Raw genomic sequence first — 22774 nt, 5'->3', positions numbered from 1 at the left:
TGACCGTGGGCGTCTCTGGTCTCTTCTGTGTCTGAGAAGGAGCAGCTAAGGTGCACTGGGGACCCAGAGAGAACTGGCTGCTGCAGGCGTGCCCGGCTGTTAGTGGGGACAGTCACTACACGGATGAGGGCATGCTGGGCCTCTAGGCCAGATTTACTTGCCAAGCCCAGAATCTCTTCTAGCACCTACTTGGAGAGGTAATACAGACTCTCCTCACACCATTGCTGGTGTTTTGGTGACGACGGAAGATCATAGGAGTGATGACGGCATGGTGTAACAGCTCCCCAGATGCCGGTATAAATACTGCACCCTAGCCTGTGCTTTGGACTCGTTTCCCTCACATAAACCCCAGACAGCCCCCTTGGGTAGAGACTGTAACTGTCTCTGTTTTACAGCCAAGGACAAGCACAGAGTGGTTAGTGGTTCAGGACCTAGCCCAGAGATACACAAGTGGCAGTAGAAGAATTGGGATTCAAACCCAGGCAGTCTGGCTCCGGAGTCCACCACCGGTACTCCTCAGGGGAACCTGGGCCGCCTATCTCACAAACCCTACTTTCTGAAGGCTCTCCCCACCCCTGCTCCAGGAAGGTTTTCCCGCTCAGAGGGCTCCAAACCGCCTGAATGCTCCTGTACTGCACCATTCTCTGTAATGTAGGCTTGCTTTGCTTTTAAGTTCTGTGTAACGTTTTTGTTTATGCATCTCAGGTGACACCAAGTTGAAAACCGTCCAGGGTGTCGTAACAAGGTACTGCAGTGATTATGGTATGATTGATGACTTGATCTACTTCTCCAATGAAGCTGTGACTAGCAAAGTGCTTCTCAATGTTGGACAGGAAGTCATTGCTGTTGTGCAAGAAGATAAGGTGTCGAATGGACTGAAAGCAATTAGGGTAAGGCCTGCGTGGTTTGCAAAGTCTCTCTTCAAAGAGAGGCTTCAAGTTTAGTTAACCTCTCAGAGACAACATGGACAAAGGAGAGAGTGGACTGTACCTGCCCAAGGTGCTTTTGTTTTTATAATGGTTTCTGTCTTAAAAATCAATGGCAGTTATCGTGTTATTCAGACAGTGTAGAAGTTTATGATCCAGAACACAAAACTTGTCTATTATTTTATGTCATGGTAAGAATGCATAATGTTTTTATTTGTTCTAGTATTTTAAAAAATTGTTAAAAATGATCATCACAGGGGCGCAGCGTCACACAGACTCTGTGGCCAGTGCCTTTAGCAGGAAGGTTGCTTCAGAATTTGGCACAAACCATGGCACTGGTTCCAGGAGCACAAGTTAGTTTTCTCCCAGATTACTCTGGTTTTGTTTGATTTGTCACCAGGCAAATCACTGTGTTGTTCTTTGCTCTGTACACAGAAGCACATCTCTTGCCTAGATGGAATTCAGTTTCATCTGAGCATAAACACCTCCAATTTTAAGAAGAGCTGTGTCCACTGGTTCCAGAGACCCCACTTATAGCCAACAAGAATGCCCCTGGACCATAGCCTTCCAGACATGTTTGTCGTTTTAGGAGTCCTGTTCCTGCAGGCTCCAAGGTGGCAGAAAGAGTAGACCCTTGTAATCCAGTTAGCAAAGATAATTAGTAGATTCTATTCAGCAATTGTTTTCATTTAAGAATAGTATTTTTGTGCTAGAAGTCTTCGAAGTGGAATTGTTAGTCAAAGCATATGCACATTTAACATTTCAGTGGTTATCAGATCATCCTCTAATAATATACAAATTAATTTATACTCCCAGGAGCAGGATGAGAGACTGCCTGTTACCCAGAGTTGGCAAAGATGTGGGTGTTATCAATCTCTGAAATCTTTGCCAATCTAATAAGTGAAAAGTGACTTCATAACTGTAATTTGCACTTAAGCCTTAAAGTAGATTAATTTCTCACATCTTTTCTGAGTTATTTTCATATTCTTTATACCTTTTTTGTTTAAATTTCTTTTTAAATTAAAGTTTCTGTATTAGGAAAATTAGAACTTTTTTCTTTTTGTAAGAGTTCTATTGAGATAGGGGTGCCATGGTGGCTCAGTCGGTTAAGCATCTGCCTTCAGCTCAGGTCATGATCCCAGGGTCCTGGGATCCAGTCCCACGTCAGGGCTTCCGGTTCAGCGGGGAGTCTGCTTCTCCCTCCCCTCCCACCACCCCCCTCCCCGCTAGTGCATGCACACACTCTCTCAAAATCTTTAAAAAGAGTTTTATTGAGATATAATCTACATACTATACAGTTTACCCACTTGAGGTACACAGTTCAGTATTTTAATATATTCACAGAGTTATGCAGCCATTGTCACAATCTGCCATAAGCTTGTAGAAATAGAATAATCAAGAATTTTTCTTTGGGGAAGATTCTCCTCTGCGTAGCTTCTTTCTCAAGCATGATCTCACCATGTTAGCCTGTCCAGGCTTCATCTCTCCCTCTCCCCATTCCTGACTTGCTGGTCTTTTAGAAGGGATACTAGTGGGGTTCAAGATTTCTCTGTGAAATGTTGTTTTCATTTTTAAAAAAAAGTTTTTTAAAAAAACTTTCATCCCCATCACCTATTTCACCCATCCCCCCACCCATCTCCCCTCTGGTGACCATCAGTTTGTTCTGTTTCGTCACAAGTCTGCTTCTTGGTTTGTCTCTCTCTCCCTTTTCCCCCCTTTGCTCATCTGTTTTGTTTCTTAAATTCCACATATGGGTGAAATCATATGGTATTTGTCTTTCTCTGACTTATTTCACTTAGCATAATATCCTCTAGTTCCATCCATGTCACTGCAAATGGCAAGATTTTGTTCCTTTTGGTGGCTGAGTAATATTCCATTGTGTATATATATCCCCTCTTCTTTATTCATTCATCTGTCGATGGACACGTGGGCTGCTTCCATAACTGGGCTCTTGTAAATGATGCTGCTATAAAGACAGGGAATACGTGTATCCTTTGAATTAGTGTTTTTGTGTTTTGGAGGTAAATACCCAGTAGTGCGATTACTGGATCGTAGGGTAGCTCTATTTTTAACTTTTTGAGGCCCCTCCATACTGTTCTCCAGAGTGGCTGCACCAGCTTGCATTCCCACCAACAGTGTAAGAGGAGGGCTCCCCTTTCTCCACATCCTCGCCAACACCTGTTGTTTCCTGACTTGTTGATTTCAGCCATTCTGACTGGTGTGACGTCGTGTCTCACTGTGGTTTAGATCTGCGTTTCCCTGATCATGAGTGACACTGAGCTCTTTTCATGTATCCGTTGGTCACCTGGATGTCGTCTTGGGAGAAATGTCTGTTCAGGTCTTCTGCCCATTTTTTAATAGAATTTTTTGTTCTTTGGGTGTTAAGTTGTATGAATTTTTTTATATATTTTGGATACTAACCCTTTATCAGATATGTCACTTGAAATATCTTCTTCCATTCAGTAGGTTGCCTTTTAGTTTCATTGATTGTTTCCTTCCCTGTGCAGAAGCTTTTTATTTTGATGAAGTCCCAGTAGTTTATTTTTGCTCTTGTTTCCCTTGACTCAGGAGACATAGCTAGAAAGACGTTGCTATGGCTGATGTCGGAGACGTTACTGCCTGTGCTCTCTTCTAAGATTTTTATGGTGTCAGGCCTCACATTTAGGTCTTTCATCCATTTCGAGTTTACTTTTGTGTATGGTGTATGAATGTGGTCCAGATTCATTCTTCCGCATGTTGCTGTCCAGTTTGCCCAACACCATCTGTTGAGGAGACTGCCTGTTTCTCCTTGGATATTCACCCCTTTGTCGAAGATTAACTGACCATATAATTTGCTGTATATTTTTATTAATTGTTTCAAGATTTATTTATTTGAGAGAGCAGGAGGGGCAGAGGGAGAGGGAATCTCAAGCAGGCTCCATGCCCAATGCAGGGCTCAAACCCAGGACCCAGAGATCAGACCTGAGCTGAAACCAAGAGTCAAACGCTCAACTTACTGCACCACCCAGATGCCCCCTGTATTTTTAAATTAATGTTTTTCTTCCTATGTAGGAAAGCTTCTGGGTTTTGTTACGTAATTTGGTGGCTGGCAAACTTACTGAGCTCAGCTGCTTTTTGAAAATGGTTGAGGTGAGGAGTACCTCGGTTAAAGTTAAGCGTCTGACTCTTGATTTTGGCTCAGGTCATGATCTCAGGGTTGTGGGATTGGCACGGCGTTGGGCTCCTTGCTGGACGTGGAACCTGCTTGAGATTGTCTTTCTCTTCCATTCCCACCACCCCCCCGCCCCATGCACACTCATGTGCTCGCTCTCTCTCAAAAAAAAAAAAAAAGGGGGTTTGTGGCACCTGCATGGCTTAGTTGGTTGAGGGTCTGAGTCTTGGTTTTGGCTCAGGTCATGATCTCAGGGTCATGGGATCAAGCCCTGCCTTGGGCTCTGTGCTCAGCGGGGAGTCTGCTTCAGATTCTCTCTCCCTCTCCCTCCTGCTCACTTTCTCTCTCTCTCTCAAATAAACAAATAAAATCTTTTTTAAAAATGGTTGAGATGTACTTTATTACTATTCTAGTTCATAAATGGCATCTTAATACTAAATACTATCTTTTTAAGTCTTAAAAATAGTACGTTTAAATATCGAATTTTAGAGTTGCACCATTCAGTGTGACAGCACTAATCATGTGTGGCTATTTAAATTTAAATGTATTAGAAGTAAATAAAATATAAAATTGCTCAACTTCACTAACCGTATTTCAAGTGCTAAATGCAGCTGGTGGCTCCCAAATTGGGCAGCACAAACGGGAAATGTCTCTGTCGTTGCACAGAGTTCTAGGAGGTTGCTCTGGCTTACAGCGCTGCATCTGCTCCAGCTGTGCTTGCTTGCTTCAGGCCCAGTGCTTCTCCTGGTTTCTGTTCTTAGCTCTCCAGTAGATTCCTGAATCACTTGAGCAATGTGCTTACACCTTGGTTTGACCAACATTAGGTGGTATTTACTGATTTCATGAAAGATGTGGAATTTCCTTGCTTATTTTTTATGTAGCTTTACTGTGGTGAAATATACATAACATAAAATTTACCATTTTAACCGTTTTTAGGTGTACAATCCAGTGACAAGTACATTCACATTGTTGTGCACTCATTACCATATTTTCACAACTTTTCATCATCCCTAAAACAATAATTCACTGTTCTACTTTCTGTCTCTATGAATTTGACTATTCTAGGTATCTCATACGCATGGAATCATGCAATATTTGTCCTTTTGTGTTTGCATTATTGGACTTAGCATAATATTTTCAAGGTTTATCCATGTAATCTGTGTCAGAATCTTATTCCTTTTTATGGCTGATGAATATTCCGTTGTATGTATAGACTACACTTTGTACACTCATCTGTTGATGGATACTTGGGATGTTTCAACCTTTTGGTTATTGTGAATACTGCTTTGAACAAGTGTCTTTGAGTCCTTGTTTTCTTTTGGGTATATACCTTGGAGTGGAATTACAGAGGTTGTATGGTCATTCTATGTTTAGCTCTTTGAGGAACCAGCAAACTTTTCCATAGTAGCTGCACCATTTTTTTTAAAAGATTTTATTTATTTATTTGACAGAGATAGAGACAGCCAGCGAGAGAGGGAACACAAGCAGGGGGAGTGGGAGAGGAAGAAGCAGGCTCCCAGCAGAGCAGGGACCCCGATGTGGGGCTCGATCCCAGGACCCTGGGATCACACCCTGAGCCGAAGGCAGACACTTAACGACTGAGCCCCCCAGGCGCCCCATAGCTGCACCATATTCTATATTCCCTCCAGCAACGCACAGGGATTCCAGTTTTTCTGCATCTTCGCCAACACAAGTTACTTTCATTTTTTTGATAGTAGCCATCCTAGTGCATACAAAGTGGTATCTTACTATGGCTTTGATTTACCTTTCCCTAATAATCAGTGATGTTGAATATCTTTTTGTGTGCTTATTGGTCATTTATATATCTTCTTTGGAGAAATGTCTGTTTAAGTTCTTTGCTCATATTTTAATTGTCTTGTTTATTTTCTTCTTGACTTACAGAAATTCTTTATACATTCTGGATATTAATCTTTTACCAGGTAGGGTTTAAAACATTTCTCCCACCTGTGGGTTATCTTTTCAGTTTCTTTTGATAGTATACTTTGATACACAGATGTAAATTTTGCGAAGTACAATTTATCCTTTTTTTGTCTGTGCTCTTGATATCACAATGGAAAAGTCCTTGATTAATCAAAGATCGTGAAGATTTTTCACCTATGCTTGCTTCTAAAAGCTTTATAGTTCTAGCTCTTACATTTAAGTCTTTGATCCATTTTGTGTTAATTTTTGAATATGGTGCTGGGTAAGTTGCCTTCATTCATTTGCATGTTGATATCCAGTTTTCCCAGCACCATTTTTTGAGAGGACTGCACAATGGGGAAAACCTTCTCCCCAGTCTCGGCACCCTTGTTGAAAATCACTTGACCTTATTCTATGGTCTATGTTTGTTTCTATGGCACTACCACACTCTTGATTACTGTAGCTTGGGAGCACATTTTGAAATCCTCTAACTTTGTTCTTCCTTTTCAAGATTGTTTTGGCTGTTCAGGGTCCCTTGAGAGTCCAGGTGAATTTTAGGATGGGGTTTTTCTATTTCTATTGAAAACGTCATTGGGATTTTGAGAGGAATTACATTGAATCTGTAAATCACATTGGATAGTGTTGATAGATTAATGTTAGGTCTTCTGGTCCATGAATGCTTTTTGTCTTTCCATTTATTTGTGCCTTTTTTTTTTTTATAACTTCTTTCAGCCACATTTTGTAGTTTTTAGTGTATGTATTTCATCTCTTTGGTTAACTTTATTCCTAAGTGTTTTATTCTTTTTGATGGTATTGTAAATGGAATTATTTTCTGAATTTCTGTTTTTGGATCGTTCATTGCGAGTGCACACAGATGTGACCGACCTACGTGTGTTGCTTTTGTAAGCTACAAGTTTGCTGAATTTATCAGCTGTAACATTTTTTTATGGGATATTTAGCAGTTTCTACATATAAGATCATGCCATCGCAAACAAATAGTTTTACTTTTTCCTTTCTAGTTTGGATGCCTTATATTTCTTTTTCTTGCTCAATTGCTCTGGCTGGGGCCTCAATACTTTTTTGAGCAAAAGTAGCAAAATCTTTGTCTGATTCCTTATCTTAAAGGAAAAGCTTTTGATCTTTACATCATTGAGTATGATCTTAGCTGTGGATATTTCATACAGGGGATTTATCACTTTGAGGAAGTCTTCAATTCCTGGTTGGAGTGTTCTCTCATGAAAGGGTGTTGTTTTGTCAAATGCGTTCTCTGCATCAGCTGAGATTTTCATGTGTTTTCGTCCTTTGTTCTCCTAATGTGTGGTGTATTGTATTGATTTTCGTATATTGAACCATCTTTGCATTCTGGATAAACTGGCCTTGATTGCAGTGTGTAACCCTATTAATACACTGTCATATTTGGTTTCCTAGTATTTTGTTGAGGATTTTTAATATCTGTATTCATGAGAGATAGTGGTCTGTAGTTTGCTTCTCTTGTAGTCCTTCTTTTATGGTTTGAATAGTGGTTTGTCTTGCAGGTGGAGGCTGTCTCCGATAAGTGGGAAGATGACAGCAAAAACCATGGCAGGGGGCTGTCCAACTCCAGCCCCCGAGTGCTGATTGGCTGTGTGACTTCGCTGATGGAGGGTGCTGGCTACATCAGTCAGACCACATATTTCTCTCTGGAGAGTGTTTGCGAAGGTACGTTAGATGGGTTTCTGCTCATGTTTGAGATGAGGTTTTGTGTGTTTTTTTTAATTTTGTGAATTAGCTTTGAGATGGTTATACATGTGGAAAGGGTCAAATTGAGCATGCTTTGTTTTTTGGGAGGGTTTCAGACTAGCATGCCTTCAGCAGGCGTCGGCTCCAAGCAGTGTAGATGGTGTAGACTGCTGTGGTTTGTTCTGTGTCATTTGTTGAATGGACTCACCAGTTTCTGGGTAATTGTTCTTTTCACCTAAGTATTGTTAGTAATCTAAGTCAACATTGTCACAAATGCACAAGGCGACTGCTGTTTCACAGTACTTCGGATGTTTTAAAATAGGACTTGGGGACAACTTTGTCCTTCCCACGAATGTATATCCATTTTTAATTGCATTTGGTTTAAGCTGATCTAAAATTTTGTTTTTATGCCTAAATAAATAATTTGTTAATGCCATTCTTGAGTTTAACTCAACAACCATTTATTGTGTGCATGCTGTCTACAGTAATGGGTAGGAAGTTAGGCAGTAGGAGACCAAGATGAGTAAGACACTAGACCTTCCTCCCAAAGAGGAACAGACCGGTACATGCCTCGGAATCAGACAGGATTGGAAAAGCTGCGTGGGGGAGGTGCTTCTTGAGCTGAATTCCAGCTGCTCACCCTGGCAGCCACATGTTGAGAGAGGAGGAGCCGGAATTCTCTCCCACCTTGGCTGCCAGGAAGCCCAGTGCAGCAGGGCGATTAGCTCAACCCACCTGGCTGCTTGCTGTTCTACTTTTCTTAGATGCAAAGGCCAGGACTCTGACCTTGATTGCTAACCCTGGAAGTTTCCAGAATGAAATTGATAGGTGGCTGGGATTTTAAAATCTCTGTTCTGTCGGAAAACTCTCAATTCTGGAAGAACTGATCCTGCAATTGCTCAGCTCCAAAGGGAATCCCTAGGGCCCTGTAACTATGCTGACAGGAAGCCACTTCCAGACAGTTCGTGCTGCAGATGCTGCTGGAATGTGCAGAAGTAGCTGACCATGAGGACGGGCACCTGAAGCACAGGTGGGGGAATTTCCCAGCACGGCCTCAAGTCTTCTTGAGCTCAGAAAATCCAAATAGCTGATGACCCGACATCCATAGCAAAAAGAACATTCTTGAAAGAGAAAACACGATGTGAAAAAAGATAATGGGAGTCCAAAACAAAGGTCACAGACCTTTTCTGAAAAAGGCCAGATAGTAAAGCTTGTGGGCCACGTGGTCTCTTGCAGCTCCTTACCTCTGGGCTGGTCGTAATGTGAATACAGCCGTAGGCAGAACCTAAGCAGAAAGGTACAGCTGTGTTCCTGTCAAACTGCATTTACAAAAACAGGTGGCAGGACACCATCACACGTCTCTGATCTGAAGGTGAGACAAGGAAGAATTGGGCTAGATGTTTCATCCACTTAAGGGAGAGTCAGAATATACTGCTTCTTTCTGGGCATTCATTCAGCAAATATTGGAAGACCTTACTCCTGGCCTGGCACTGTGTGTAGTATGTGCTCTAATGGGAGGGAGAACAGACAGTACGGGGGTTCTGCTCTGCAGGAACTGTGCAAGTGTGGTAGGGCGAGAGGTGGGCCAGCTTGGGATTCCTCTAGGGCTGGGAAGGCCCAGTCTCCCTTGCTTGCAGAGCAGACCAAGCTCTCTGCAAGGAGGGTCCAGGTGAGGCACAGGCTGTGTCCTGACCCTTCCAAAGTACCCTAGTGAGTCTGGTTCAGGTGTGCACAGGAGGTGAGCAAGATCTGACTGTTTCAGGAAGGGGTGTCGCAAGGGACGAGTGTGAGCCTATGACTATGGAACAGTGTGAAGGTGGGACGTATGGTCTCAGGATCACGGAGTCCCCTCAGTCTTGGACTGTAGAGGCAATGGTGGCCATCAGCCCAGTTTTGTGGATGACACTTCAGATCTAGGCCCACAAATAAGACTCACAGGAATTTTTTCTTTTTTTTTTTTTAAGGTCCTTTGTTGTTGTGGGTTTTTGTTTTTTTTGTGTTTTTTTTTTTTCCAGTAAACTCTACCCCCAGGCCCCAGCATGGGGCTTAAAGTCACACTCCCAAGATCAAGAGTCACATGCTCTACCCACTGAGCCAGTCAGGTGCCCTCCTCCCTACTCATGGGAATTCTTAACATCAGGAGCAGAGCCCAAGCTGTTTTACACATGAATATCCAGTGAGTCCTTAACCCTTTTGGCCAAGGCTGCTAAAGTGGAATTGGACATTCAGCTTAAAGCAGGCTTTCTTGGTGCTCTGCCCTGTGACGTTTGAGGCTGGTCATTCTGCTGTGGTGCCTGCCCTGTGAATTGGGGGATGTATTTAACAGCATCCCTGACCTCTACCCACTAGATGCCAGTTACTGCCATCCCAGCCCCCAGTTGTGAGAACCTAGAGTGGATGCGGCTTGGGAGACAGAATGGCCCTGAGTACGAATCACTGGCCTAAGAGCCGGGCCTAGAGTCCGAGTGTGTGACGGACCTGTTTCTTTCCTCTTTCTTTCCAGGGTAGGCAGTGGATAGCCCTATAGCATCTGCATAGCCACATGACCAGTGTGGCCCGAGCTCCCAGCCTGGGTCAAGTCAGGTTCTTTCTTTCTTGTCAAATTAAACTTGTTTATGGACCCACTTGTAAGATAAAGAGCAAGTGGCATGGATCCTTCCTGAGACTTCCACCAGGCCCCAGAACCGGTGCCACACGCAGGACAGGGTGCTGTGCCCTGGGTCGGGGTGTACCTTAGTGACCAGCAGGCAGCTTCAGGCACTGCTCTTCATCTGCCTGCATCCCTGAGGTCCTCAGATTTTCTTTCTGAAAACCTCTACCCCGCAGCTGGCCTCCTCCCTCTGGGGTCAAAGCCCAGCCCTCCGACACCCTCTCCTGTGGCTGGAGTTCTTCACCCTTTGGAACCGGACAGTTTCTGATGCCTTTCTACATCCGCCCCACTCTGCCCCCAGGCCTGCCCAGTATGGACCCCCAGCCTTGTCCTCTAGCTTCTGGTTGGGATTGGTCTTAAGGAGAGCACCCACCAACTGGCAGAAGAGAGGGGAGAGAGGTTAGGATCACACCCCCACCTCATGTTCTGACAGTGACTGTCTCCTCTCCCACGGCCAGAGCTGTAGCCAGGGTGACCGCATACGTTAGTGTCCAGACTGGTACACACTGGGAAGTGGGAAGGGGTGTGAAAATGAATTAAATCATTTTTTAAATGCTTGTATTTCGATGAACAGATTGATTTTACTATATTGGTGGACCTTTAAAGTAGTGTTATTCAGAAACTGTTTATAAAACAATTTTTTTTTTTTAAGAAAAAATACTTGGGCCTATTAAAACAACTTAATATTATTCAGTCATTATAGTCTTGACATATATTTTAATTTTTTAGCATTTCTAACACCATGTCGCTGGTATTCTAAAAAACATACACTGGGGGGCATGGGTGGCTCAGTTGCTTAAGCGTCCGACTCTTGATTTCAGCTCAGGTCGTGATCCCAGGGTTGTGAGATCCAGCTCTTCTTAGTTGGGCTCTATGCTCAGCAGGGAGTCTGGTTGAGATTTTCTCTCACCCTTTCTCTCTGCCCCCACCCCTCGCCATGCACACACATTCTTTTTTTCTCTCGCTCTCTCTCAAACTAGTAAATCAATAAAATCTTAATATTAAAAAAATAATAAAATTAATAAATTTAAAAGCATAGTTTTTTTGTATCTTAATTTCATTTTTTTATACAGTGGCCTGGAATCTTCTTCAAAGCTGCATTTTACGGTTGATGAATTTGAAACTGAAACCTTTGATCGGCTTTCCCTGTAGGCTATAACGTTTTAATTGAGGAAATACTACTAAGCTCAGAGCAAATTCTACTGAATTCTTAAGTCCTGTATTTTTCTATTGAGACATGTAACTATGTCAGCCCAATTGTTTTTACAGGTACTATGTTTTTGTCTCTCTGAGCGCAAAGGCGATCAAATGCTGTCGTGAACTAAAACTTGTCAAATACGTTGTCTCTATGATTTTTTTGAAGTTATGTCAAACGTGGAGGCTGTAAATTTATATGTCTTGTCCATTTCAGTCATTCCATTGCAGAATATCCGCTTAGCCAAATAAACATCAAGGGCTCTGTTGGAAGACTTGGCGCAAGCTGGGGTAGCGTGGGGTCCAGTCGTGCGACTCAGCTCTAAGCTGCGTGCGCTGTGCAGGCTCCCGGGGCCTCGTGGCTTCATTTCCTCCGTTGCTTTGCTGAAGAGCACTGTCATAGTCTTCCTGTTTACCAGCTCTATTTTCAATAACTGCAATTTATTTTATTTTATTTTATTTTTATTTTTTTATTTTTAAAGATTTTATTTATTTATTTGACAGAGATAGAGACAGCCAGCGAGAGAGGGAACACAAGCAGGGGGAGTGGGAGAGGGAGAAGCAGGCTCACCGCAGAGGAGCCTGACGTGGGGCTCGATCCCGTAACGCCGGGATCACGCCCCGAGCCGAAGGCAGACGCTTAACCGCTGTGCCACCCAGACGCCCCTGCAATTTATTTTATTTTTATTATTTATTTTATTTTATTTTTTTAAAGATTTTATTTATTTATTTGACAGAGAGAGAGACAGCCAGCGAGAGAGGGAACACAAGCAGGGGGAGTGGGAGAGGAAGAAGCAGGCTCATAGCAGAGGAGCCTGATGTGGGGCTCGATCCCAGAACGCCGGGATCACGCCCTGAGCCGAAGGCAGACGCTTAACTGCTGTGCCACCCAGGCGCCCCAATTTATTTTATTTTTTTAAAGATTTTCTTTCTTCATTTGAGAGAGCGCACGCACATGTGAGAGAGCACAAGCAGGGGGAGCAGCAGAGGGAGAGGAAGAAGCAGGCGCCCCTCTGAGCAGGAAGCCCGATGCGGGGCTCGATCCCAGAACCCTGGGATCACGACTGAACGACCCAGGTGCCCCTGATTCCATGATTCTGATGGGGGAAAAAAATCAAACTATTGTTTGAATTTGCTTCACTGTTTTTCTCTGTGAAGAGAGTTTATACAACTAACACATTGCTTCATTTTTCACGTGTATCTGAAGAGGTTTGGAATAAAAAATTAACAGAATTATGTTGAACAATTATTTGATAAAGTCATGGATTATAAGTCGACATACAAATGTTTCCTGCACCCTGTTAAATTGTGCTTCTGGGCCCGTCCTCTTAAAATGCCACCTTTACCCAGAAGTGGATGCTCCAGCAGGTTTGTCTCTTCTGGTTTCACACCATTTCTGGTACCACTGTGGCCCTTATGCTGATCAGGAGCTGTCAGGAGATGTTTGGGCTCTTAGGGGTTTATCACCGGCTTTCTTGAGAAACAAACACAGTTTTAAATTATGCACTTTTTGTTTATTTATTTATTTATTTTGGAGTGCTCATGTGCAGTGGGGAGGGGCAGAGGGAAAGGGAGAGAGAATCCCAAGCAGACTCCCCACTGAGCGTGGAGCCTGACGCAGGGCTCAATCCCACGGCCCTGAGATCATGACCTGAGCCTAAATCAAGAGTCGGACGCTTAGCTGACTGAGCCACAGGTTGTAGCTTCATACCACGCGCCATAGCAAACCCATTCAGACTGCGCTTCCTATGTTACGTCAGGACAGTGAAGCCACTGCACGTCTCTGAACCTGCAGTTGCCCGGCATTCCCACCCGCTGTGCCAGTGGCAGCCTAGTGGCACCTGGTGTCCTGCGGGCAGCAGCACGGCTGCCTGGCACGTCCAGGGTCTGACGGGGCACTGAGTACTTCCCGCCTGAGCTGGCACAGACATCCCAGCTCTCAGGTCTGAGTACACTGTCCTTAGTCACCAAGTACCCTGTGTGCACCTGGCAGGGAGGGGCACGCACACTGTTTCTGGAGAGAGTTGACAGAGAGGAGTGCCCATGTTAGAGAAACTGCCCACCACACTGGAGCCGCACTCCCTAGAGGCTGGAGCATAAAAGAGTTGCTGTTGAGCTTACTTCGTGCAGTTAATAATAATACTTACGAAAAACATGGGGAATATTTGAAACCAGATGGGATCCTGAAACTACAAACCAGGTGTATGACCATGCTGGCCACAGTCCTCTCTGGGCTCCCTGCCTTTGCCCTCATAGGCAGGAGAGGGTAAGGCAGTGGAAAGGTGGGTCTGTAACATCCTCTGCTCCATTCAACTGGGGAAACCCAGAAGAGAGCTAAGATTGGAAACTGGGTTTCTTAGTAGAACAAGTGGTTTCAGTGTATTATAACTTCAGAATGAATTGTACACTTTGGCATAACCAACATTACCAAGTAAGCACCATGGTTTCCCTGCTTGGAGGTTTCGAGCCCTGCAAGGGAGATTGGGTGGAGGCGGAGTACTGGATCCGGCCGGGCACGTGGAACAGCGAGGCCATCTCAGTGAAGCCGCTGAGGTACAAGCGCGTGGACAGGGTAGGTGCTGGCCCTCGCTTGTCCTTGTCTTCCTGTCTTTTCACAGCCCAGGTTTCTCCTGGGCGCATTAGGAAGTCAAGCTGTTTCCTTGCTGAGAATGCTGGTTTCCTTAAGGAGATAATTGGAGATCCCCTGGCATGCTTGTATGATGAAACTGTATGTTCTGTAGTTTACCCAGAACATGAAAACGTTCTAATTGCTGGGAACAAGGGGGTGGGCGAAGGATCGGAGCTCGCCTGTAAAGGCTGGCACGCTCTGGCGTTGGAACCTGGAGATTTCATAGGATGGAGGTGGAAGTGTGTGCTGGGCGGGGGCAGAGACAGGGAAAGTGAGCACCGGCCACCTGGCATGCTCTTACTCCACGACCTCAGCCTTGGCTCCGAGGTCCTTACACATTCCTGACATCTTCAGGGCTTTGCTTCTCCAAGACCAGGGTCACTGCTCCCCCCAAAGGTTGGACTTTGTCTGCAGTGGGTCCCAGGAGAGGTGTGGCCAAACAGCTCACCAGTGTGTGTTTCTGGTTCTGGAGGCCCGTCCGCATTGGGCTGGTTTGGAGAGGCAGGCCCCTGGTTCGGCACACACTTACACAGTCGTCGATTACTGTGTTTGCAGGTCTGCATTTCTAGCCTCTGCGGGAGAAACGGGGTGATAGATGACAGCATCTTTTTCACCTTGGACTCCCTGAAACTTGCAGAAGGGTACTTGCCTCGAAGACATGATGTGGTCAGTGCCGTGGTGGTGGAGAGCAGCCAGTCGTGCTACGTCTGGAGAGCCCTATGCATGACCCCAGTGGAAAGACGGTAATGAGGAAACGGCCTTCTTCTCTGGGAAGGGAGAGGCCCAATCAAAGTGTAATTTAAGAGTTGCTTTAATAAGCTCAAATAATAGGGGTGCCTGGGTGGCACAGCGGTTAAGTGTCTGCCTTCGGCTCAGGGCGTGATCCCGGCGTTATGGGATCGAGCCCCACATCAGGCTCCTCCACTAGGAGCCTGCTTCTCCCTCTCCCATTCCCCCTGCTTGTGTTCCCTCTCTCGCTGGCTGTCTCTATCTCTGTCAAATAAATAAAATCTTTAAAAAAATTTTTTTTAAAAAAAGCTCCAATAATAGCCTGTCCAAATTCTGAGCTGGGCTGTTAAAGGGAAAGTATCTTCTGGAAGGTTTTCAGGAGTCTTTGTGGTTGATTAAAGTTCAAGTGAATGATTCCTTCTTAATCTTACGTTGGCAATTTTCACATTTTGGTAGGTTTTTATAGCTTTGGTTCTTTCACATGTTGGTATGTTTTAGAACATGTTGGACGTAGTAGGTTCTTAATTTTTTTTTAAGATTTACTCATTTGTTTGGGGAGGGGTGGGGGCAGAGGGAGAGGGAGAGTCCCAAGCAGACTCCACACAGAGCATGGAGCTTTTTTTTTTTTAAGATTTTATTTATTTATTTGACGGGGAGAGAGGCAGTGAGAGAGGGAACCAAGCAGGAGGAGTGAGAGAGGGAGAAGCAGCCTCCCTGCTGAGCAGGGAGCCCGATGTGGGGCTCGATCCCAGGACCTTGGGGTCATGACCTGAGCCAAAGGCGGACACTAAATGACTGAGCCACCCAGGCGCCCCAGAGTGCGGAACTTCAATGCAAGGCTCAGTCTCATGAACCCTGAGATCAGGACCTGAGCCAAGACTCAAGAGTCAGATGTTTAACGGACTGAGCCATAAAGGCACCCCTTAGAATTATTGAATCTCTGGTATCCGTGTTCTTCACTCTGTGCCCCAGCAACCTCCCACCTTGTCCACACATGTTTATGAAACACTGCAGGGCCCTCCCTGAGCTTTCAGTGTAAATGGCAACCCTTCCCTGCCTCCTGCACCCTTCCTTTGCCTGCTTTTTCTCCTTAGCACTTACCTCCAGCGAGCTTACTCTACATTTTCCTTAGTTATTCTCTGTGTCGTCGGATCTCCTAGAATGCAGGTTCTATGCAGGAAGGCGTTTGTGTCCTGTTTTCTGCTATGCACTGAGCACCTGCCTCGATGTCTTTCTTTATGCACCTCGGGGCATGCGTGTGGGTCCTGTCAGGACCAGCACAGTGGGAAGTGCCACTGGTTTACAGACAGTGAGACTCAAGAGGATGGACCGCCTGGCTCAAGGCTGTGGAGGTGTGTGGGGTGGGGAGCCGTGCCCCTGTCCTGTCCAGCAGACACTGTCATCTACTTAGCACCCAGTTGCCCTGTCCCACAGGACCCTGCTTTGCTGTTGGAGAATGACTCTAGCCCATCTATGGGTCCGTGAAGCCAGATACTCTGTCCTTACCTCCTGTCACCACGCACGAAAGCCTGGCAGGCACAGGAGGTCTGGGGTTAGCTCTATCTGGTAGACTCAGTGGCGTGAGCATAAGACATGCCAGGAACTCTGCCCATTGTCGGTGCTGCGGGAGTCGTGTGGCTCCTCCCTGTGTCTGAATCGGGCTCTTGGGTGACCCACTGGTTCTGTCATCTTCCTGGTAGTGAACAGCCAGAAGCCCTGGGGCAGAAGCTGTGAGGCCCCTTCCCACATTAGGCATCACAGTCACCTGGAACCACATGCCGTTTCAGGAACACCTGTGCCATGAGAACATGCGCTTCCTTGACTCTTCATTTAAGGCCAGAGGTGCCAGAAAATGACAGTGCAGTTACCTGGGTTCCTGACCGTCATGGGCATAGGAGGACGGCAGCCAGTCCTGCCCCTCACCGACCATGAGAAAGTAGTTGCCATCTCAGGCCTCAGGGCCAAGGGTATTCATTGGAATGACTTACCTTTTGTCTCCAGTTCTAGATCCTTATTGTCCAGTCTGCTATGGTTTTTTATAAGCACTTTTTAACATTTTTTCAATTTGTTAACGTTTTCAAGAGGAGTGGTGCCTCAGAACAGGTGTGGACTAGCATCTGCTGAATGCGTGGGGGCACGACCAATGGGCTCCCTGGCTGTGGGTGGTCAGTTTCTAGGGAGCCTCCTCAGGTGGCCCCTGGGCTGATGGAGGTCTGGTCGGGGCTGGTTCTCCCTGGAGACGAGTCACTCTGATCCCAAGCACGTTGCATGAAGCTTCTCCCTTGACTGCCTCCAGTAGTCATCTTCACAGGCAGGGACGTTTTCCCACCTTCATCACTGGACACTGGCTGTGAGCCAGCCCCAAATCCTGTGACTTCAGAATCCCCTTGTAATCTAGTCAGAGTGGGGGTTAGAGGGTGAGTGCTGGATGAAGGGAATGTGCTGCGTCCCGGGGAATCCCCAGCCTGTGAGCAATCCGGTCCCGTTCCCTAAATTTACAATAGAAATGAATGTCCTGCCCTTCAGCAGAAGCCCATTTGATGTCCTCTGTGTGCCAAGCCCTGTTCTAGCCCCAGGAGCACTGCCTTGGACAAAGAAGAGCCATGTTTCTGCCCTGAGAGAGCTTATGTGCTATCACCCCACTCAGGCTTCCTGACCCCCTGAGCGGAGGCTGCTGTGGTGGCATGGGGCAGTGCGGCTCTGTCTGCGTGGGTTCCCTCCACGAGCTGGAGCGTTAGCCCTATGTGTGCGCTCCACTCAGACCCACTGGCTGGGTGCCTAATTGAATGTTGGAAAAAGCACCAATTACTGAGTGCAAAGCGGAGCTTCTGCTCTCCGCCCGATGCAGTGTCTCCTGCCATCTTACCCATCCCCATTCTCTGGGTGGCTTGAGCCAGAAACCTTCCTGTCATTCCTGACTGCCTTCTTTGCTCATACTTCTCAATCCTCCATTAGCAGATGTTGACTGTCTACAAGAATTGAGTCTCTGCTTCCATGGCCCACCGGGTCGGGCGAGGGCAGAGGCAAGACTGTGTGGTCTGTGGGAGGCACAAGGGAGGAGGAGTTGGCCGCTGTTGTCAGCACATGTGGACTGTTGATGAGAAGAAATGGGTCAGGGGTGACGTGGCGGGGAGAGGTGTGTGGACAGGAGTAGTTTAGGGGGCAGGAGCTGGCTGAGGAGGGGGCCCTGGTGTGGTTGAGAATGTCGCCGAGTTTGTGGCCAGGGCCCCGTTTTCTGAATGGAGCTGTGGGCTGGGTGGGGAGGGGAGCGACGCCAGATTCCCCCTCCAGATGAGCACTGTGGGCGTGCAGTGAGAAGGGCGAAGCCGCCTGCTTCCCACCAGCGTGTGCAGAATGCGGGGAATCAGAGGATCTATGAGGGGAGGTGCCTCCCCTCACCCCTCCTGGCAGCCTGAAGAGAAGAGGATTGAACACTCCCTCCCGGGCATGTTCCCAGAATCAGGAACCCCTTCAAGATGTCACCACTGTGTCACTTCCTTTTTTCTAGATCTTAGAGAATTTGTAATTTTCTTCTTCAAGATGTTTTGCTGTCCTTCTCCGAAATTCTAAGTATCATAGGAACTCTGTATGTAGTTTGTGGCCATGCATCCCTGGGGGATTGACGGTTCATCCCTCATGTAGCAGTTGGCCCTGCGGTGGGTGCAGCGCGTCTGGAAGGAGCGTAGCAGGGAGGCGGGTGGTGGAGCTCTGGGGTGCCTGCCACCATGATGCCGTTCTTTGGGGGCACTCTGCAGGGACCCCGCTGCCTGTGAAGAGGCTTCAGATGAATCCTGTGGAGCCCTTTTACTGAAGAACAAAGGTGATGTTGAAGTCACGAGGATGACAAATTTTGGAACATTAAAAGAAGGAGGAAGTAAAAATATGGTGATCTGGATAGAGTAAGTTTGTCACTTAAATAAAATTTGTTAATGAGTTTTAAATCATGATGTAAGAATTTCTGAAAAACAAACAATTTCTGTGGAACCAACTTTATTTTGCCTGTTCATCTTTTCCTTTATGGAGATCTTTTAGAAGTTTTTCACCTTAAAATATCTTTTTTACTTCTATTCATAAAGGCATTTGCAATCACTTTTCACTCATAAGATTGAATTTTGTGTTTTATGGTAGCTGATTATTTTAGCTTCAGGAATCTTGTCTGTGTTCACGGCTCATTTTCTTTTTCCAGGAATAAAGGCGATATCCCTCAGAACTTGGTCAGCTGTAAACTGGCTGGCTGGGATAAAGCCAAACAATTCAGATTTCAAACGCTGGATAAAACCCACACGTGCCCAGTAGGCTCTCTTGTTCCTGTTCCTGCGAAGGAGAATACTTTTTCGGATGAAAACATTAACTCACTAGATAGCTACCAACAAAGCGCAGCCTGCCAGGTGGTGAACCACGCGGTCTCTGCAGGTAGATGGTCCTTCTACTGTGTTAGGTCAGCCAGCCGCGAGCCCCAGGGGGTCTGCATGACAGGGAGGCCACTGCTCCCCGGGCGCTGGGCCTGGGGCGAGTGGCCGGCGTGCTCCGGCTGGTACAGCGCTTTGTGCGCTGTTTTGGTTCTGGGCTCTTGTCTGATGTTTTGGGACTGAGCAGAAGACAAAAATAGCTTGGCCAATACCCAGAAGCACTTTAAATGTGCTGGTTCCTGTGAGAGGTTCTAAACTCGGAAATGGTGTCCGCTGTCCACCGATGTTTTTGTCACCTACTATCTGCGCTTTGTGTGTGTGCATGCATTTCCACTAGCCTGCCACCGCCGTCAGAGACCGCTTAGCTTCTGATCTAATTCTGGATTCAAATTCCATCTCCCAGATGATGGTGCTCGTGAAGGAGAAGATGGGGACAAAGAAGAGAGGAAGCCGGGGAAACAGGCGACAGAGCTGGAGCCCGGAGGGCTCATCCCTCCAGGTGGAAGAACCCCGATTGTGATTATATGTGATGCAAAGTACGTGGCTGGTGGACTGGGTGTGAGTTTACTTTGGGGACATTTGTGTATTTGGATTTTTAGGTTTCATGGGTGATGCTTCTAGGTTGGAGGTTATAAAAGTATTCCTAACTATTCTAATGAGACAAAATCGTAAGAAAAGCACTGGTGGAGAAAATGGCTTGAGTGAGTTTACCAATCAGAGCGTTGCCTTCCCAAGCCTGGCACGCTGCCCCCCACCACCATCCGCTCACCCCGGCTTCTGACCCTCGGGCCTATTGGAGTCTGTCCGCTCTCGGCCCCTAGGCCATGGCTTCTCCCCTCCTCTCCTGCTCCCTCAGCTGATGCCTTCCCGCCCCTCATCTCCCTCTGGGCAGCTGGCTGGGTGCAGGCTCCAGGGGCAGGGGGCTGAGGCCTCTCTTCCTGGGCGAACTGCGTATAATCCCGAGCCCCCCACCCCCTGCCAGGCATCTGTGCGGCAGGCTACTTCTTTCTCAGCAGCCCTCTACAGTTGCTAATTCTAAGTCTTTTTGAAAACGTGACTCTGGGGCACCTGGGTGGCTCTGTTGGTGAAGTGTCTGCCTTCAGTCGAACGCGTGATCCAGAGTCTTGGGATTGAGTCCCGAGTCAGGCTCCCCGCTCATGGGGGAGTCTGCCTCTCCCACCCCCCATTGGTGTGCTCTCTCCTGTTCTCGCTCTCGCTCTCTCACACATAAATAAAATCTTTTTTTAAAAATGTGACTCTGGTTAAACCACCACCTTGCTTCAAGCCCACAGCCGTCACAGCCAGGGCAGCCATTCCCATGAACCGCCCTTTAGTCAGAGCTGCGTGGTCCCAGCACCTTCAGTGATCGTTGAAATGTGACCTCACAGAAATCCGTGGAAGGCAGTAGGTGGGCACAAGGTGTGGCGCCCCAGGAGAGCCTGCCTTCACATAGCAGCAGGAAGTTGGGCAGAAAGCAAGGCAAAAGCAGTTTATTTTTGGTGACATTACCCAATTCTGATTGAAACTCGAGAACACTGACGGCGTCTTTCCTATTGTTCTTAAGTTTGAGAATCACAGAACAGCTGAGGTAGCTGATTTTATTGTGGGAAGACATTCCTATTTTAGAAAGCTCATTCTCTCCCCTGAGAATTATTAAAAACTAAGGGTGACTGTGGTATTGTAGCTATCTTTCCATGCATGTACAAAAGGGAATTCTGTCGGATCCGCTTGTCTTATTTATAACTAAAACTAAATTGCTTTTGGTTTTTTCAAGGAATTCCGGCCGCTGCAAGGAGCTCCTTCTGCTCTGCTTCTCCAACTTTGTAATCGGGCGGTTTCTCGAAGTCAATGTCATAAGTGGGGAGGAGTCACTAATAGCCATCCAAGAACCATTTTCTTGGAAAAAGTCTAAAAGTTCCACCACGTTAACATCCACAAAAACTACAGTTGTTGTGACCACACAGAAGAGGTACCGTGAACCCGAATGTGTGCTTGCAGGGTGAGAGACGCGTGGGCCGTGTAGTTGCTGGAGAGAGGCCAGCGTCCTGGGGTAAAGCTGGGGGCAGCTGGGCGGGAGCCTCTTTCTGTCATTGTACTTGAGGGGAGAGGTGCGTTTTCTTGTGACTTCTACAGTTCTGTCTCTGAGGAGGGCCCCGTAGTGTGAGGACAGAGTAGTAGGCTGCGGCCCCCTGGGCCACCACTCCACCCCGGCTGCTCCTGCCACGTCTTGTGTTCCCAGCAGTGCAGACGTCCTGTATCCCCCACAGGCACCCAGAGGCACCAATTGGCAAGGGGCCCACAAGATGTGGCTGGTAAGCAACCCCCCAGACAGGGTGGGCTGGTAAACTGGTCCACGTGCTCTGTCTGCAGCTACTAAACTGAAATCTGAAAAGCAGAATTTTTTTTTTATGATTTTATTGTCAGAGAGGGAGAGGGAGATCAGGCAGGGGGAGCAGCAGACAGAGGGAGAGGGAGACTCCCTGCTGAGCAGGAAACCCGATGCGGGACTCGATCCCAGGACCCTGGGATCATGCCCTAAGCCAAAGTCAGACACTTAACCGACTGAGCCACCCAGACATCCCCAGAATTTTTTTTTTAAGTTTGGTGGCAGAAAATCTGACACGTAGGGATGTGAAGATATTTCCTGACTCTGTGATGAGAAAGCTCAGACCTCAGCTGCAGGAACTGACAGGTTTAACTGAGGTACTGCCCAGAATTCACTGGCGTGATAGGTATTTCTCTTCTAATATTGGAAAATCCTGAATTTCAAATCCTATTTTTGCCCAGTAACAATTTAAGGTAAGGTGTTATGGATTTCTACTAATTTGCAAGCTAAAGAAAAAATCTATTAGCAGAGTATTAAGTGGTTGGCTTTGGAGCTAGACCATTGTTTGTGTTTTTTTGTTGTTGTTGTTGTTGTTTTTAGATTTTTTTTATTTATTTATTAATTTGACAGAGACAGCCAGCAAGAGAGAGGGAACACAAGCAGGGGGAGTGGGAGAGGAAGAAGCAGGGTCCCAGCAGAGGAGCCTGATGTGGGGCTCGATCCCATAACACCGGGATCACGCCCTGAGCCGCAGGCAGACGCTTAAAGACTGCGCCACCCAGGCGCCCCAGAGCTAGACCATTGTTTGAAGCCAGCACTACTAGACGCTGTGCGACCTCGGGCCAATTTGGTAGCCTCTCTGAGCCCTAGTCTCATTTATAAAATGATAGTGGCCCTCACATGGTTACAAGCATTAAAAATGTCCTTTTTGACATGGAGTGATCAGGAGCGATCAGTAAGTCATAAGAGCCACTGGTCACAGAAAGGGCATGACCTGGAGATGGAGCCTAGAACACAGGAGCCAGCAGTGACCATGGCCTGCAGGCAGTGGAAAGTCCTAAATCATTGGGTTTTAATTATAGGAGCTTTTAAGAACCCCCAGTTGTCACATAGTGGCATAC

General features: G+C 46.6%; 1 protein-coding gene across 1 annotated transcript in view; it reads left to right on the top strand.

The window, feature by feature from the left end:
- The first annotated feature begins 711 nt into the window (after positions 1-711).
- The window catches only part of MOV10L1 (Mov10 like RNA helicase 1), a 65236-nt gene continuing 43173 nt past the window's right edge, over positions 712-22774 (top strand). Inside the window, exons 1-8 of the mRNA XM_087868595.1 lie at positions 712-890; positions 7533-7695; positions 14020-14132; positions 14745-14932; positions 18674-18817; positions 19105-19331; positions 19731-19863; positions 21102-21296. Of these exons, the coding sequence (XP_087724721.1) occupies positions 765-890; positions 7533-7695; positions 14020-14132; positions 14745-14932; positions 18674-18817; positions 19105-19331; positions 19731-19863; positions 21102-21296 (1289 nt within the window). The 5' untranslated portion in view covers positions 712-764. The remainder of the gene's footprint in view (positions 891-7532; positions 7696-14019; positions 14133-14744; positions 14933-18673; positions 18818-19104; positions 19332-19730; positions 19864-21101; positions 21297-22774) is intronic.

The sequence above is a fragment of the Ursus americanus genome, chromosome 17 (assembly GCF_024610735.1).
Source record: "Ursus americanus isolate L20-20 chromosome 17, mUrsAme1.1.p, whole genome shotgun sequence".
Classification (NCBI taxonomy): Eukaryota; Metazoa; Chordata; class Mammalia; order Carnivora; family Ursidae; genus Ursus; species Ursus americanus.
The sequence above is the reverse complement of the archived record's forward strand: the minus strand, read 5'-3'. Positions and strand labels throughout refer to the sequence as shown.